This window comes from Papio anubis, chromosome 10, assembly GCF_008728515.1.
Source record: "Papio anubis isolate 15944 chromosome 10, Panubis1.0, whole genome shotgun sequence".
Lineage (NCBI taxonomy): Eukaryota > Metazoa > Chordata > Mammalia > Primates > Cercopithecidae > Papio > Papio anubis.
The window spans coordinates 19,592,188-19,609,319 of record NC_044985.1 but is presented as its reverse complement, the minus strand read 5'-3'; the positions used below and the strand labels follow the sequence as shown (position 1 = coordinate 19,609,319).

At 36.5% G+C, this 17,132-nt stretch overlaps 1 protein-coding gene across 4 annotated transcripts in view; it reads right to left on the bottom strand.

Moving 5' to 3' along the window:
- The window catches only part of RAB3GAP1 (RAB3 GTPase activating protein catalytic subunit 1), a 110,269-nt gene that overhangs the window by 42,782 nt on the left and 50,355 nt on the right, over positions 1-17,132 (bottom strand). For all 4 annotated transcript variants that reach the window (XR_002516045.2, XM_003909180.4, XM_003909179.5 and 1 more), the window contains 4 exons: positions 10,856-10,975; positions 8,742-8,907; positions 3,394-3,493; positions 79-160 (listed from right to left, as the gene is read on the bottom strand). Coding sequence is in view for 3 of the 4 variants with exons in the window: in XM_003909180.4 (XP_003909229.2) it covers positions 79-160; positions 3,394-3,493; positions 8,742-8,907; positions 10,856-10,975 (468 nt within the window). In the remaining variant the exon portion in view is untranslated. The remainder of the gene's footprint in view (positions 1-78; positions 161-3,393; positions 3,494-8,741; positions 8,908-10,855; positions 10,976-17,132) is intronic.

The following is a 17,132-nucleotide window of genomic DNA, read 5'->3' as shown; positions in this document are numbered from 1 at the left end:
AAGCACAGTAAAATCAATATCAATATAAATTTGAAGTAAAATATTCCCACAATTCAAATGACAGGTTGAAATTCTCACCTAATAGGATCTTCGCAGGCACCAAATGGTAACTTGCCAAACTCCAAACCTCCAACTTCTCCTCCTACAAGGGCATCTATGTCTAAACAAAAGAAATATTTTTCCATCATTTGGGAAAAAATACAGAAGAGTCTATTCTAGTTCAGCCCTTTGGAATATTATAGCTTTAAAAGTGTCTACAAGAGAACACATATAGCAAGTTAGCAAGTTAGAGCAAGTTACAGCATACGTAGTCTAACAAATATTTGACTTCCCCAGAGAACGTTATAGTAAAAGGGCACACTTATTTCCTATTTATCCAATATTTCATTCAGGCCATGTATTTTAAATTTTGCCCTTCTCAAATATTCCTTAAATATTACTCAAGAGAATATTACTTCTGTAATTTTTTTGCATTTTAAAAGAATGTAATTAATATAATCCAAAAAGAGTATCCAAGTATTTAAAAATCTATTCAGCAACTACATTAATCAGTTTTGCTGTCAGTAATTTCTGAATAGGAAATTAGTACATTTGTCATCATTAATAACATTATATTTTGGTTGACAGTAAATGGAAATATATAAAGATCAGAAAAGAACCTCCTTTCCATTATGAATGGCACACTAGACTAGAAGAGAACTTAGAAGGTAAATCATTCCTCTTAGTTCTGTGTCTCCTGAGGAAGTAATAAGCATTTCTAAAAGTCATCAAAAGAATTTTTTTCTCTTTGAAATAATACAAATTGTGATGTTTAATTATTCACATTACACAAGGATTTCCTAAAATTAAAGCCTACTGAGTTAAGAAAACTTCCCATATTTGCTAAAATCACATCTGATATTTATCTACATCCTAAGTAAATGATTTAAAATTAGTCATCAAATATGAATCAATTACTTGATTCGGTAAATTTTCTCAAGTCAATTCCATTTTTCCAGCTAAAGAATGCTTATAATAAGAAAGATCACAATGACTAGCATTGTTACAAGTGAGTTTGTAAAAGTTCAAAATTACGACCACATTTTTATAAATTAGTAAATTAAAAATTATTACTAAAATATAACTGTTTTAGCTGAATTAAAAAGGGAGAAGCAACTCGTGGAATGAAAAGCGTATTGGGCTTGGAGTTTGACTAGTGTTTGTACGCAAACTTTATCACATGGTGACCATATGACTTTAAGCCACTCACGTGAGTTCTTTAAAAAACTTACAATCTAAGAAACTTACATCTCTAAGAAGGATAATAATACATGTCTTGGGCCGGGCACAATGGCTCAAACCTCTAATTCCAGCACTTTGGGAAGCTGGGGAGGGTGGATCACCTGAGGTCAGGAGTTCGAGATCAACCTGGCCAACATGGTGAAATCCCATATCTACTAAAAAATACAAAAATTATCCAGGCATGGTGGCGCATACCTGTACTCAGGAGGCTGAGGCTGAGGCAGGAGAATCGCTTGAACCCAGGAGGCAGAGGTTGCAGTGAGCCGAGATCATGCCACTGCACTCCAGCCTGGGTGACAGAGCAAGACTCTCTCAAAAAACAAAAGATAATAATAATAATTGTCTCATAGGTAAGTGAAAATTATACAAAATAGGATATAAAATATGAAAAGCACAGTGTCTTGTCCATATTATATTACATATTCAGTCCCTTTCCCCTTATAAAGGAAAATGTTAAGAATTTATATGACTTTCAACTTACTGAGGGAGAAGGTTAATATTTTTAATCCCCATTTTAAAAACTTGACAATAGAAGATTAACAAAGACCTTATTGGCAATCTTATAATGCTAAGGTTCTAACTCTTGGGCTTCTTCACAGATCATGAGCAGAACACACTACCTCAGGAAAGCTTTAAAACTGCTTTGTAAGAGAGTAGCCTTGGGGGAAAAAAAAAGTAAGATAAGAATGGAAACTTCTAACTAGACGTATACTATAACTTGTCCAGTGGGTACTGTTATCTGGGAACTAAAATCACCAACACAAACATTTGCATGTTTCTTCTGATATAAATCTAAAGCTTAGCTTTTATTTCTCTGTTGTAGTTTAGATACGGTCCTTTCATAGTGTACATTAGAGTTGCAAATTATTTTGTGATATATAAAATAAAATAGTAGTAGTAGATATAACTGCCAAAAGCTAAGGATATATTACATTAAAAAAAAATTTTTTTTTGAGACAGAGTCTCACTCTGTCACCTAGGCTGGAGTACAGTGGTACAATGTCGGCTCACTGCAACCTCCACCTCCCAGGTTCAAGGGATTCTTCTGCCTCCGCCTCCCGAGTAGCTGGGATTACAGGCTCCTGCCACTGCACCTGGCTAATTTTTGTATTTTTAGTAGAGACAAGGTTTCACCATGTTGGCCAGGCTGGTCTTGAACTCCTGACCTCAGGTGATCTGCCTGCCTTGGCTTCCCAAAGTGCTGGGATTACAGGTGTGAGTCACCATGCCTGGCCTGTATTAGATTAATTTTTATATCATCTCATGCCTACCAATTATTTTCAATCCTATAACTAGCCAACTACTTAGAACAAAAATAAACAATAAAGAATATTAGTTTATTTTATTTCTCTTTAGGGGAAGGTAGATTAAAAAATGTTTTCAAGCTAGTGAAATTCTTGTATTTTATAAGTTTGTGTTATATTCCTTATTAGATGGGCTTCAATATAATCAAACATATGAAAGAAACACCCATGAATCAAAATGTTAATTAGGACATATGTCCATGAAACTGAGGTAATGTGTTGTTCATATTGCTGTCCTTAGCACTGCCTAGTCTATTACAGGTTAATAATTAATAATTGTTGAATGAATCTGTTTATCAAGGGTAAGCAGGCAAATTGATTTTGATTATATTTCTATAACATACAAGTTAATTATTATTTTCCCCTACATATATTTTTCTTCTCTGCTTTCCTTGTTTAGCCCCCTTTCTTGAAACAATACCCTCTTTAAAGTTTTTTGCATGTCTGTTCTCATTTTATGAGGGTGAGCTGAGAACAGCTCTGCTCTTATAATAGTCTAAAAACAGACATGTTAATCATTCGCTACATTTATGGCATATGATGTGCCACAGCAAGGGGTGCCTTATATAAGGCTTTTAAAGACAGATTGTCAAACATAGAGTATTACTATCTCTAGAAAACCCACAGTTTTTCTTTAAGAGAAAAAAAATGATAAGGGCAATGAAAGCAACAATATTACATTTAAAATGAATCACAAATATTTCTAATGTAAAACACTTGAAACTCTTGTTAAGTAATTGTAATTTCTGAATGTATCTTCTTTTCCATTTATATTCAGTAAGTTAAATATAGTTCTAAATGCTCTCACCTGGAGGTTGCTGAGGCCAAAAATACTGTTGCCAATCTTGAAGTACATAGGTAAATCGAATAGCAATACTAACTGGAGGCAATGGAGTTAAAGGACATCCCTAGGAAATACATGCAAAGACAATATCATGTAAATGCTGGTACCCTTTCGTATTAATTCAACATCAAAATTTCAAACTTATGGAACGGATTAATACTACCTTTAGGAAACCTGGATTTTCAGATTCTAGTCTTAAACAACAGGGTGCATATTCTAGTTATTAAAAACATGATATTCTAGCCATTCAAAAGGAAAAATAAGTCACTGAAGTCATTAGAGCCACAGATGCAAAACTTAGGAAATCCTTTTCACAGAAGAAATTTTCACAGTCCAAAAGCTCAAGAAGTGGATCAGGGATGAACAAGAGGAAAGATCCTATACCAAGCAACAGTACTGGCAATTGTGAGACCGGGTTTTAAAAAATGGAAAAGTAAACTTTCCAAAGAATCACTGTATTTTTGTCCACATATTTGTGTGTACAGAAGGATTTCCATAATTTCTGCATACTGCTTCCACAAATGTTTTCATTTGATGTAGCTAAAAAAAGTTTCTAAAACAATGCCATAGCTTTAAAATAAAGCTGTTTAAACTGTTATTAGAAAAAGAGATATTACATTCTATTAAGCAAAATGTTCTTTAAAGTATCTTTTACTGTTTTAATCATAAAACACCATTTCTTACTATTCACTTCAGACATATTAAATGTGAAAAAAAGGTGATTCATTTTTCAAATAAGTAAAAGTATTAGAAAAGTATAAGACTTGGTTTGGGGAGAGAATGTCTCTTCTTTCTTTTAAATGAAAATAAACTCAAATGAAAGCCAGCCTTGAATATTTAACCAAAATTTCAGACTAAGAGAAATGAATGCTCACTCACACAAAATAGATTAACGAATCAGTTAACAAAAGAAAACTTAGATTTATCTGTCAATTCATGAAAAATCACAAAACCTAATACTGTCATTTAAACATCCTATGACCTCAGCTTTCCTTCATAATGCTTAATCTGAACTAATATAAAATAGGACTTAAATATGCATAGGAATCACCTAGGGAACTTGTGAAATGCAGATTCAATACTCTTCTGCATATCTAACCAGTTTCCAGATGCTGCTGTTCAGGAGACTACACTTTGAGTAGCAAAGGAATACATGACATTTACATTTAGCTCAGCAGCAGCATCTATAAATGTCACTAGTAGCTTTAAGAACACAAACTCAGTCTGAAGTCACAAGAGTAGATAGCTGCTCCCAAAAAACTGAATTCAGTTTTGGGCTCCTGTGCCCAACAGCAAGGTGAGATTTTGGCTGGTCAGTGTATCAACTTTTTAGTCATGTCCAGATATCAAATGAGCATTCACCTATAATAAGGAGTAAATGTTCTAGAAGCCATAACAAGGCCACTTTGACACATAACCTCTGATCCAGTCACACAGATAAATACAAAAACAGATTCCCAGAAAGAAAGAATTAGGGCCAGGCATGGTGGCTCACGCCTGTAATCCCAGCACTTTGGGAGGCCAAGGCGGGTGGATCATTTGAAGTCAGGAGTTCGAGACCATCCTGGCCAACATGGTGAAACCCCATCTCTACTAAAAATACAAAAACTAGCCGGGCAGTAGTGATGTGTGCCTGTAATCCCAGCTGTTTGGGAGGCTGAGGCAGGAGAATCGCTTGATCCCAGGAGGCAGAGGTTGCAGTGCCTCACCACTGCAGTCCAGCCTGGATGATAGAGTGAGACCCCATCTCAAAAAAAAAAAGAAAAGAAAAGAAAGAAAAGAAAAGAAGAGAAGAGAAGAGAAAAGAGAAGAGAAGAGAAGAGAAGAGAAAAGAAAAGAAAAGAAGGGAGGGAGGGAAGGAGGGAGGAAAGGAAAGGAAGAAAGGAGAGAGAGAGAGAAAGAAAGAGAGAGAGAGTAAGAAAGAAGGAAGGAAGGAGGGAGGGAGGGAAGGAGGAAGGGAGGGAGGGAAAGAACGAAGGAAGGAAGGAAGGAAGGAAGGAAGGAGGGAGGGAGGGAGGGAGGGAGGAAGGAAGGAAGGAAGGAAGGAAGGAAGGATTAGGATGAAAAATGATGGAAATATCTTTGTGGACCCTGGAGGATAACTGGGGTTCAAGGCACATGCCTTAAGGTATGGAAGGCAGCACTGACAATCTAGGATGAAACCAAAAGGACTCAGTCCAGAATGAGGACATTGCAAGACTCTCTGCTTAAGCCAGACATTGGGACAGGTCACTCCTGCTTGGCACAACGGCTTTATTGGAAGGTATGGGACTGGGGGCTATCGTGTGAAGGGAAAAACCCTCACCTGCATGTGGTGAGCAAGCAACCCAAGATTCTAAGACCAGTTATCAAAACCCCAACATTACTACAGAGCAAGAGACTCCAAACACTATTTTAAGACCTAGTTCTGAAATATTCTGCAGGTAGGGAGTAACCATAAAACCACAAAATCACTAGAGAGGATGGATGGGAGTGAACATTACACATTTAAAATGAAACTCATTCAAAATGAGCCTACAAACTAAACTTCTCAAAACATAAAAAAGTAGTTCTAAAAGAGACAAACATCCAAATCAACAGTCATAATATAATACCATAAAATGTAAAGAACATCTCAAGAACTAAGAATGTCTAAACTGAAAAAGAAAAGACGATGAAGTTATGAGAGTTTTCAAATATTTACAGGATTAAACTTAAGCGCCCAAACCAGCTCTTAAGTTCAATTTTCTCAAATCAATTTTGAGAGATGTTTCTTATCAAAAAAATAAGTTTTAGGTTTGTCAGATGATGAGATAAACTGATTAAAAACTTTTTTAAAGTACTGCTAATAAATAGCCAAGATCTAAGTTGGGTTCCAGAGATCAATGTATTCCCTACCTTCAAAAAAGAGATGTGACATAAAAGACCTGAAGATAATATTCATTAATGATTTCTTAAGAAGAAAGACTAAGGCCCAGCGCGGTGGCTCACACCTGTTATCTTGGTACTTTGGGAGGCTGAGCAGGCGGACTGCTTGAGCCTAGGAGTTTAAGACCAGCCAGAGCAACATGGTGAAACCCTGTCTCTACAAAAAATATAAAGATTAGCTGTGTGTGGTGATGCACACCTACAGTCCCAACTACTCAGGAGGCAGAGGTGGGAAGATTCAGTGACCCCAGGAGGTTGAGGCTACAGTGAGCCATAATCATGCCCTACACTGCAGCCTGGGTGATAGAGTGAGACCCTGTCTCAAAAAAAAAGAGGAAGACAAAGAAGAGGAAGAGGAGGAGGAAGAGGAAGAAGAAGAAGAAGAAATGAGGCATTGATATTTCCATGTGACCAGAAACTTGATCTAAAAATTTTAAATATAATTGAAGACTTATGGTAAGAGCAAAGGAAAAATAATGGAGAAGATACTAATACATACTTGCCTTTTACAAAAATTTCCCAAACTATATGTGGAATTAAACAGTACCCACAGCACTTCAGAGCCCAGAAGGTTTTTGAAAAGAATATTACATATATACATGGAATTCTCTAAAATCGAAGCATCTGTAATTTTTCTAATGGAGATAATCACAAGCCACTGCTAACAGTTGTCACTTTGAGGAGACAGGTAGAGAGGTAAAAGAAGCTTTTACTTTAATTTCCTAACCTGGTAAATGCATTACATTTTTTTAACATCAAAGGGATTTATGTAGTTGGTAACAATCCTACCAGCACACTATTTAGGTCCTCAACACTAAAAACATATCTTTATGATTAAATTCTAATCCTAAATATCTTTCTAACAAATGTTACCTATTTAAAAATAAATTTCAGCAATTTTTTCTTAGAATTCTTTTTCTTTTGAAAATTCTCAAACCTTCAGAAAGGTTGGAAAACTAGTACAATGAACACCCATATGACTTTCACAGAGCTCATAATCAGTAACACTTTGCCACACATACACATATATATATTAAGCATATGACTTTTTTTTTGGCTGAATCTTCTGAAAAAGGTAGGCATCATAACAATTCACCCTTAAATACATTAGCATGTAATTCCTAAGAACAAGGACATTATTCTATACAACTATAATACAATTATCACACTCAATAAATTTAACGTTGATACTATTTTCAATATACAGTCCATATTAAAATCATCCCAATTGTTCCAATAATGTCCTTACTGACTATTTTGTTTTGATAAAGGATCCAATCAAGAATCATGCGTTGCATTTAGCTGTCAGGTCCCATTATCTCCTTAAATCTAAATTGCTTCCAGTCTTTATTTTGCCTATCATCATACTGACCAGTTACTGCTACAAAACAGGGCTCACTTTGGAAATATGTGATTGCTTCCTCATGGTTTGATTTATAGTATGTTAAACATTTTGGCAGGAATGCCACATATGTAATTATATATCATAATTAATATATTTACTTATAATCAATGTACTTCATTATAATATACATATAATCAATATCCTAATCAATATACTTATATATTTAAGTGCTAAAGCTGCCACTATCTCACATAAGTGGCCAAATGTGATTAACAGCCATCACACGACACATGATGTCAGTTTATTAATCAACTGTGAGATAGTGTCATGTTTAGCACTTAACATACTCCAAATTTAAATCAGCATCCTAATAACCTAAGAGTAACATTTCTCTAAGTAGAGGATCCCCTCCACTACTTGGTTATCTAGCTTTCTCTATTTTCTAGAGGTATTCACAAACAGCTCCTCAACTTAAGCCCTAATCAGCCCCATTCCCCCAAGCCCCCCAGAGCAGCACAGGCAAGTCCTCCATAGCTATAGACAGTGTTGTTATAGAATATAAGAATATATTTAGCATGTCCCATTTAGCCCTGCTGCTCTAAGGCCTAGGATATAAGCCAGATTAACCATGAAAATTAAATCAAAGAAAGATTTGAGGGAAAAAATGCAATTCAGAACCCAAAGGGTTTAGACCTTAAGGAGTTCATAGTCAAATGCTTCAAATGCTCAAACAAGCAGCTACCTGAGCCCCATTAAGCTTGGGAGACTGGCAATATTGCCAACAGAGGACAAGGAGTAAAAGATACACGGTCAATAAATGCTAACAGACCGAACAAACAAACAAGTCAGTTGTTGCTTTAGCATTAGTACACTAAAAATATAACTGGATATTTTGTTTATTTGAAATTACAAAGTAATTTATGTAGTCACTTAAAGCTTTCTTCCAAGCAATTACATTATCAATATTATAGAGAAATGTTTCTATATGCTGAAAAAAATGATCAAATCTCTACTTTTATCTGGATCTTGGATAAGACTGATAATATCAATCCCAACTCACGATCTTTGATTTGAAGATATCCAGCAGACCTGATAAGTGAGTGTACTGATTTGGCACTTTTCTAAGATGAACCATTTCGAAGTCAGTTCGTACACCAGGACCTTGACATTCTCCTACATACATTCTTCGCCATTTGTGGTGAATTTGCACGAAGAGTGGCACCTGACTGCAGGACATGATTAAATAGGAATAGAATACAAGCTCATTAAACATTAAACCTGAACCTCAAATTTTTTCCAAATTATTTTAATCTCAAGAATTTCAAAGCACTAAACTGGAAACACAACAAAAACACAGGTTTGTGTTTATAACAAAGACATTCTGAGTTCCTTTTTCTCCCTATACTACTAAACTACAGAAACTATCATCTAGAAGTACTTTGATTAGTCTGAAAAATTGTTTTAGAACAGCCAACTAAAAGTCAGAAAACATCAGAATGAAAACTGTCTTGCATAAAAGTGATTATTTCATATTAGTCTTTCCAAATTAATAATAAAACCTAACTCACAGGTATTAAACAATATAAATTAAGCCAATATTGTGGTGAAATATTTTTCACATCATTTAAAGACAAAGTAGGGCTCCTAAGCACAAGGAGGTTGTGATGTGCCTTACAGAGAAAATACATGTTAATACACGCATTTTCCCAGAAGCGTCGTTCATGCACAAGTTACATCGCTTTTGGCTACAAGTTCAATGTTAATGACTCAACATTGTATATTAAATAAGCTATCTTTAAACAGAAACACACATAAGAGAAGGTTATGTATTAACTGGTTGACAAAAAATGTGGCCAGAGGCTCGAAGGAACCGCATTTCTCCTTGGAGAAATAGGTGAGGAATTGATAACTTAGTGTTGGTGGCAACTTTAAAGCACACAACTACCTTAAATAACAAGAAAGGACTGCACAGATACATCCCCAAGTTAATAATCCTACAGCAGTAACTATTCTAGCAAAATTATTCACTTAGGATACACCACGGAGTACATCCACTAAAATAAATTAATTATTCCCCAGTAGATTTAGAATATCATAGTCTATTCAATACGCAAACGAAATACAATTCAAAACAGCAGAATAGTGATTAAACAAATTTCATCTTCTTCAATACTTCCATTTAAGAATAGGGTCTAAAGGTACTGAAAATTAACTTTTAAAAAAGTTATTCCAAATACACACTGAATTATTTCAGGAAGATTACCTTTAGAAATGGCCTCCATTTAGGTTTTACTAGTTTTGTCCTTATATACCAAATTCCAGTATAAAAATATGCAGGTATATTGTTAAAAGAAAAATTTTCAACTAATTAAACTTAATGGAGTTTAAGGCAGGGCACAGTAGCTTATGCCTAAAATCCTAGCACTCTGGAAGGCTGAGGTGGGCGGATTGTCTGAGGTCAGGAGTTTGAGACCAGCCTGGTCAACACAGTGAAACCCCATCTCTACTGAAAATTTAAAAAATAAAAATAAAATCAGCCAAGGGTGGTGCACACCTGTACTCCCAGATACTCGGGAGGCTGAGGCAGAAGTCACTTGAACTCAAGATGTGGAGGCTGCAGTGAGCCCAGACTGTGCCACTGCACTCCAGCCTGGGCGACAGAGCAAGACTGTGTCTCAAAAAAATAAATAAATAAATAAAACATTTATTTGAGCAAATAATGAGTTGAGAATCACATAGTCTTCAGAACCAGTGGAGGTTCAGACAGATCAGCTCTGTAAGGTGGGCAGGCAGCATTTATAGACAGAAAATGGAAGTAAGGTACAGGAACAGCTTGATTGGTTACAGTTCCGAGTTTGCTTTATTTGTGCATGCTCTGATCAGTTGGCCTGTGATTGACAGAACCTAAGCTGCTGTGATTGGCTGGGACTCAGTGAATTGTTCCAAAAGTATACTCCCAAATTAAGCTTTCAGTTTGTACATGAAATAAGTTAGGTAGCAGTTCTTTATACAGGGAGCAGGTACAGAGGTAACCTCAAGACAAATTTAGTTTAACAATATATATGCACTAAGTTCCTAATTACAACAAAAAAGCTAACATTTAATAACTGTTGCCTTCATAAATTACTGTTAAAAACAGTTTTTTTGTCTAGGTTTTAAAAAATGTCCACTCACCAGCCAGTGTTTCCCAAGGCAATAGAAACAGAACTCAGAAGAAGGTTGCACTTAGATTCGCTGAGAACAGCATCACTGTGTGCAGCGGGAGCAATCACCACGAACTCACGCAGCCCATACCTTAAAAAACAGAATTAACTGCATTAAACAGGGGAAACCTCAGAACAAAAATCCATTACTTGAAAAACACAAAAAAATTTCCCTACAGAAAATTTAACAAGTCAGGTTCAAACTACAGGTGTTTCTTTTGATGGCAACCGAACCTACAAGAACTCAATTTTAAGAAGCACTTCTATCATCCACCTACTAGTTCCCCTCTATTCTTTACAAATTAGAAACAATTAGAAACAATCTGCTGAAATCTAAATTTGATTCGACTAAAATAGGCTCAGATATATTTGCATGCCCATCTCTCTCTCTGTGTGTGTGTGTGTGTGTGTGTGTGTGTGTGTGTATGTGTGTGTGAAAGAGAGAGACTTTTTCCGCTTTGCCTACTTTATGTTGTATACTCATGTGTTTACCAACAAGTTGATCACACGGGTGTATTCATAAGACCACTGTAATATTGATGTCACTGTTGCTGCTTGAGAAAAAAGGTCAACAGCTGATTCCTTAAACAACTGTCACAGAATGGCTGGGCTGAGAACGCTGCCCAGAGCCCTGCAGCTGGTGGGAGAGGTGTCTGGTGGGAGAGGTGTGGGTGGGAGAGGTGTCTGGTGGGAGAGGTGTGGGTGGGAGAGGTGTCTGATGCCTCGGTCTGCTGCTTCACATCTCTCACTCGAGAGTTTCTTCTGGTTTCATACTGTTTAACCCCTCTGTGCTTTAGCAGCTGTGACCTTGCCTTCATTGCTTCATCCAGTGCAGGTCTGAGTTACTGAAGACACCAAAGTGTTTCTCTTTCAGCTTGAAAACCAGGCAGGTTTACATATGGGTTTCAGTGTATTTGCCTTTGAACCCTTAACTAAACTTTAGCCTTTTGGCTGGTGTTGAATACCTTTAGCTGGGGTGACCTGGGACAGTGCTGCGGTTTACCGTCTCCAGCTTTGGCCTTTCCAGAACCCTTGTGGAGGGCAGTGTCGGCTGCAGGTTTTATCATCATATTGCAGTTTGAGGTCACCACTATTTGGGGGACAAGCTTGCATCCTGCTGAGGGGCAGGGTTTTCAGCAGAGGGTCAGTGGTGGGGCTGAGCCATTGTGGAGGTGGCCCCAGGGGTCGTATGGCCATGCGCATGGCCATGCTCTAACACACTCCGTGTGGCCTGCTCAGAGTTGGATGCCACCTTTGGGCAAGGTTTACAGTCTATTTTCTGAAGTTTTAAGTATTTTAAGAGGTATTGAGACTAATGAATATAACAGTTCAGTAATTTAAATGTTTATTTTTAATGAAAGCATTTTTATTAAAAAGAAGCTAATTGACATGGAAATGTCAGTGAAATTTCTTACCTGCAAAGAAAGTGAGTATTTTGTATTTAAGTAAACTATAATGAGCACATTTTAAGAATAAAGAAATCTGATATTTGAAAGGAAAAAAAAGAAACGATTTGCTGAAATCACAAGGACCATTAAATGATAGTTTTGCCTTCAAAGTTAAGTTTACGAGATAAAAGAAGAAAGCAAGTATTGAAACTTTGCTTTAATGAACTGATACCACTAAGTCTGCAAATGAAGAAGGTTTGACAGATTCCCTAAACTGCAGGAAAATTATCAGCAATGATGTATATGTCCTTTCTAAATGTGAGAACACAGTTTACTAAGTATCCTAATTAAGGAATTCTTGTGTACTTTTACTCAATAACACATTAAAAAGGGGTAAAAAATTATCATAAAACAGCTTAATCTTGCTATGACATCTACATTAATTAAAACTTCTCATTCAGTTGCCATATCCTTTAAAGTCACAAATTTGCTGCCAAACTTTTATGAAAATATACAGTCAAATTGATTATCTTGTCTACTGAAAATCCCTCTTATTCACTCTTTAATGTATTTATATTTAATATTTTTTGAATCAAGAAAATAACTTAAGAGAGATATTACTCATTTGCCTAATTTATTACCTCTGGTATATAAAGAGTTATTAATGCTTATTTTTATAAACATCCTACTCAAGAAATCCCCCAAACAGGAGTAATGATTTAAAAAATTAAGTCTAATTCATAATGTTTATTATTTACATGACAAAAACTTACTTCATTTCCTTACCCTACCTCCACCCTCCTAGCCCTGAAATCAAAATTAGTTATGTAGAGACAGCATAAAATAATGACAATAATCTACAGCTTTAAAAACTAAGCTCTAAAGATCTTTGAAAAATAGTTTTCTTTTTTTCAAATGTCCCTGGAAGAAAGAAAACAAAACAAAACAAGTGAACATCCCCCTGTTCCATCCTCTGTACTTGTATAAAATCCCTGTCAACAGTCTCTTGGTTATTCTTCCACAAATGTTCCATTTACCGCATAACCACCCTACCCTCAAATATGATTATACTATTTGTATACACTTTGTAAAGCTTCTTTTCAAAGGACAGTACCCTACTGATCAGGACTTTATTTCCAGTTTTATGCTGCTGCAACCACACTGCAACTGTCTTTCTACATGTATATCTCTATAACAAATTTCTAGTGGTTGCTGGATAAAATAACATTTGCATTTTTACACTGATAGCTGTTCCAACCTTCTTACTATAAACACACACAATGCCACTGTATACAAGCCATGAATAACAAGCCAAACTGAAGTGCAATTTATCTGCAATCTACCTTCTATCCCCTAAGCCTTTCTTTCCTCTTTCTATTGATAAAATATCTCCCTCTCATCCACTCTACTACCATTAGTAAATACCCAAATCCTGACAAGTTATTTAAAGATTTACCTTGCCAGGTGTGGTGGCTCACACCTGTAATGCCAGTATCTTGGCAGGCCAAGGCAGGAGGATCACTTGAGCTTAGGAGTTCAAGACCAGCCTAGGCAACATAGCAAGACCCACTCTCTATAAAAAATTGTAAAAAGTAGTTGGGCATGGTGGAGAGCACCTGTAGTCCCAGCAGCTTGGGAGGCTGATGTGGAATAACAGATTGAGGCGAGAAGGTCAAGGCTGTAGTGAGCCATAATGACACCACTGCACTCCAGCCTGGGAAGCAGAGTGAGACCTCATCTCAAAAAAAAAAAAAAAAAAAGATTTACCTCAAATATCACCCCATCACTCTTGATAAATGTACTCTCTTCTTTATGATCTTCAAAATGTCAATATAAGGCATTACTTTTTCCCCAACAGTTCTACTTGAATCCTGAGACTATGTCTTCATCGAAAGTAAACAAACATTAAGTGGGAGGTTTAAAAAAAAAAAAAAAAGCAAAAATCAACAACAACAAAAAAAACAACCAAGCCGATTTTAAAATGGGCAAAGGACTTGGATGGATGTCACTCAAAAGAAAATATACAAAGGCTGGGAGCGGTGGCCCACAGCTGTAATCCCAGCACTTTGGGAGGCTGAGGCAGGTGGATCATGAAGTCAGGAGATCGAGACCATCCTGGCTAACATGGTGAAACCCCGCCTCTACTAAAAAAATACAAAAAAATTAGGCGGGTGTGGTGGTGGGTGCCTGTAGTCCCAACTACTTGGGAGGCTGAGGCAGGAAAATGGTGTGAACCCAGGGGGCAGAGCTTGCAGTGAGCCGAGATCACACCACTGCACTCCAGCCTGGGCGACAGAGCAAGACCCCATCTCAAAAAAAAAAAAGAGAAAAAGAAAAAGAAAAGAAAACATGAAAATGGCAAATAAGCACATGAAAAAATCCTCAATATCACTACTATGACATACCACCTCATAACCATTAGGATGGCTATTACCAAAGAAACCAACAATAAGTGTTAGCAAGGATGCAGAGAAATTAAAATCCTTGGGCATTGCTGGTAGAAATATAAAACAGCTAAGCAGTATAGATTATTTTTTTAAATGAACACTAGCCATTTGATCCAGAGAAATGAAAACAGATACTGAAATAGATATTTGTGCACCCATGTCTGTAACAGAGTTATTCACAGTAGCCAAAAGGGAGAAACAATCCAAATGTCCATCAACAGATGAATGGATCAATGTGGTATATACATACAATGGAATATTATTTAGCCTTAAAAAGAATAAAATCTGATACATATTGCAACACAGCTGAACTTAGAAGACATTATGCTAGGTGAAATAAAAGCCAGTGAAAAAAGGGCAAATGTTACATGATTCCACTTACATGAGGTACTAAAAGAATCAAAGTCATAGAGAGAAAGTAGAATGCTGGTTCCAGTGGCTAAGAGGGAGAGAAGAGAAGTCATTGTTTAATGGTTACAGAGTTTCAGTACGGGATGATAAAGTTCTGGAGGATAGTGGTTGCACAAAAATGTGAATGTACTCAATACCACTGAACTGTACAGTTAGAAATGGTTAAAATTGCAAATTTTGTTATGGATGTTTCACCACAATAAAAAAGTTAAATATAAAAGAATGAGCCGGGCGCGGTGGCTCACGCCTGTAATCCCAGCACTTTGGGAGAGGCCGAGACGGGCGGATTACTTAGGTCAGGAGAGCCCAGACTATCCTGGCTAACACGGGTGAGAAACCTGCCTCTACTAAAAATACAAAATCTAGCCGGCGAAGGGGCGGCGCCTGTAGTCCCAGCTACTCGGGAGAGGCTGAGGTAGGAGAATGGCTGTGAATCCGGGAGGCGGAGCTTGCAGTGAGCTGAGATCCTCGCCACTGCACTCCAGCCCCAAGCATAGAGCCAGACTGGCCTCCCAAAAAAAAAAAATAAATAAATAAATAACAAACAAAATGAAAAGAACTATAAAAACTAATACACATTTTATAGAATAAGAAATATAAATAGTTAATAAGTCTATTAAGAGATGTTCAATCTCATGATTAAAAAATAAAAATTAAAGAAGATATCACTGTGGCAAAAAATATAAAATACCGATAGACTCCAGTGTTGGCAAGAGTGCTGGGATATGCCACAGGTGGTGATATAAACTTTAAAAGCATTTTTAGGCTGAGATGGGAAGATCGCTTGAGGTCAGAAGTTCAAGACCAGCCTGGGAAACATAGTGAGACCCCATCTCTACAAAAAATTTAAAAATTAGCTTTGCATGGTGGTGTGCACCTGTACTCCTAGCTACTCAGGTGGCTGAGACAGGAGGATCACTTGAGCCCAGGAAGTCGACACTGCAGGGAGTCATGATCACACCACTGCACTCCAGCCTGGTGACAGAGCAAGGCCCTGTCTCTTAATAAAAAATTTAAAAAAAAACATTTTTGGAGAGCAAAAGGGCAGAATATATCAATATTTAAAATGGACAAAACTCAAATGAAGTACACATATCTTTATATCTATGCTACAAAACCATTCATACAAATGCAAAAAGGTGTACATACAGTGATATTCACTATAATATTTTAATTCAATTGTAAAAATCTAGAAACAACCTAAATATTTTTCAACAGAGGAATGGCAAAATAATTACGGTTACCACCACCAATACCACCACACACACACATAATAAAGAGATATTCTATATTCACGGATAGGAAGATAATATTATCAAGATATCAGTTCTTTCCAAAGTTCATCTACAGATTTAATGCAATCTCAATCAAAATCTCAGCAAGTTGTCATGAGGATATCCACAAACTGATTCTAAAGTTTATAAGCAGAAGCAAAAAAAGACTCAAAGTAGCCAATAAAATATTGAAGAAGAAAGTTGGAGAACTAACACTATCAAACTTCAAGCAATACTATAAAGCTACAGAAATCAATACAGTGTGGTAACGGCAAAAGAACAGACAAATGGAGATCAATGGAACAGAATAGAGAAGCTAGAAATAAACCCACATAAATATAGTCAACTAATCTCTGAAAAGGAACAGAGGCAATACAATGGAGATAGTCTTTTCAACAAATGGTGCTAGAACAACTGGGCATCCACATGCAAAAAAATTAATCTAGACAGGCTTTACATTCTCCACAAAAACTAACTTAAAATGGATTACAGATCTGAATATAATGAAAAGTTATAAAACTCCTAGAACACAGAATAAAATCTAGATAACTTCGGGTTTGTTGATGACCTTTCAGATGCAACACCAAAGGCACAATCCAGGAAAGAACAACCTGATACGCTAGACTTCATTAAAATTAAAAATTTCTGCTCTGCAAAAGACACTGTCAAGAGAATGAAAGAGACAACCATAGTCTGGGAGAAAATATCTGCAAAAGATTTCAGATAGA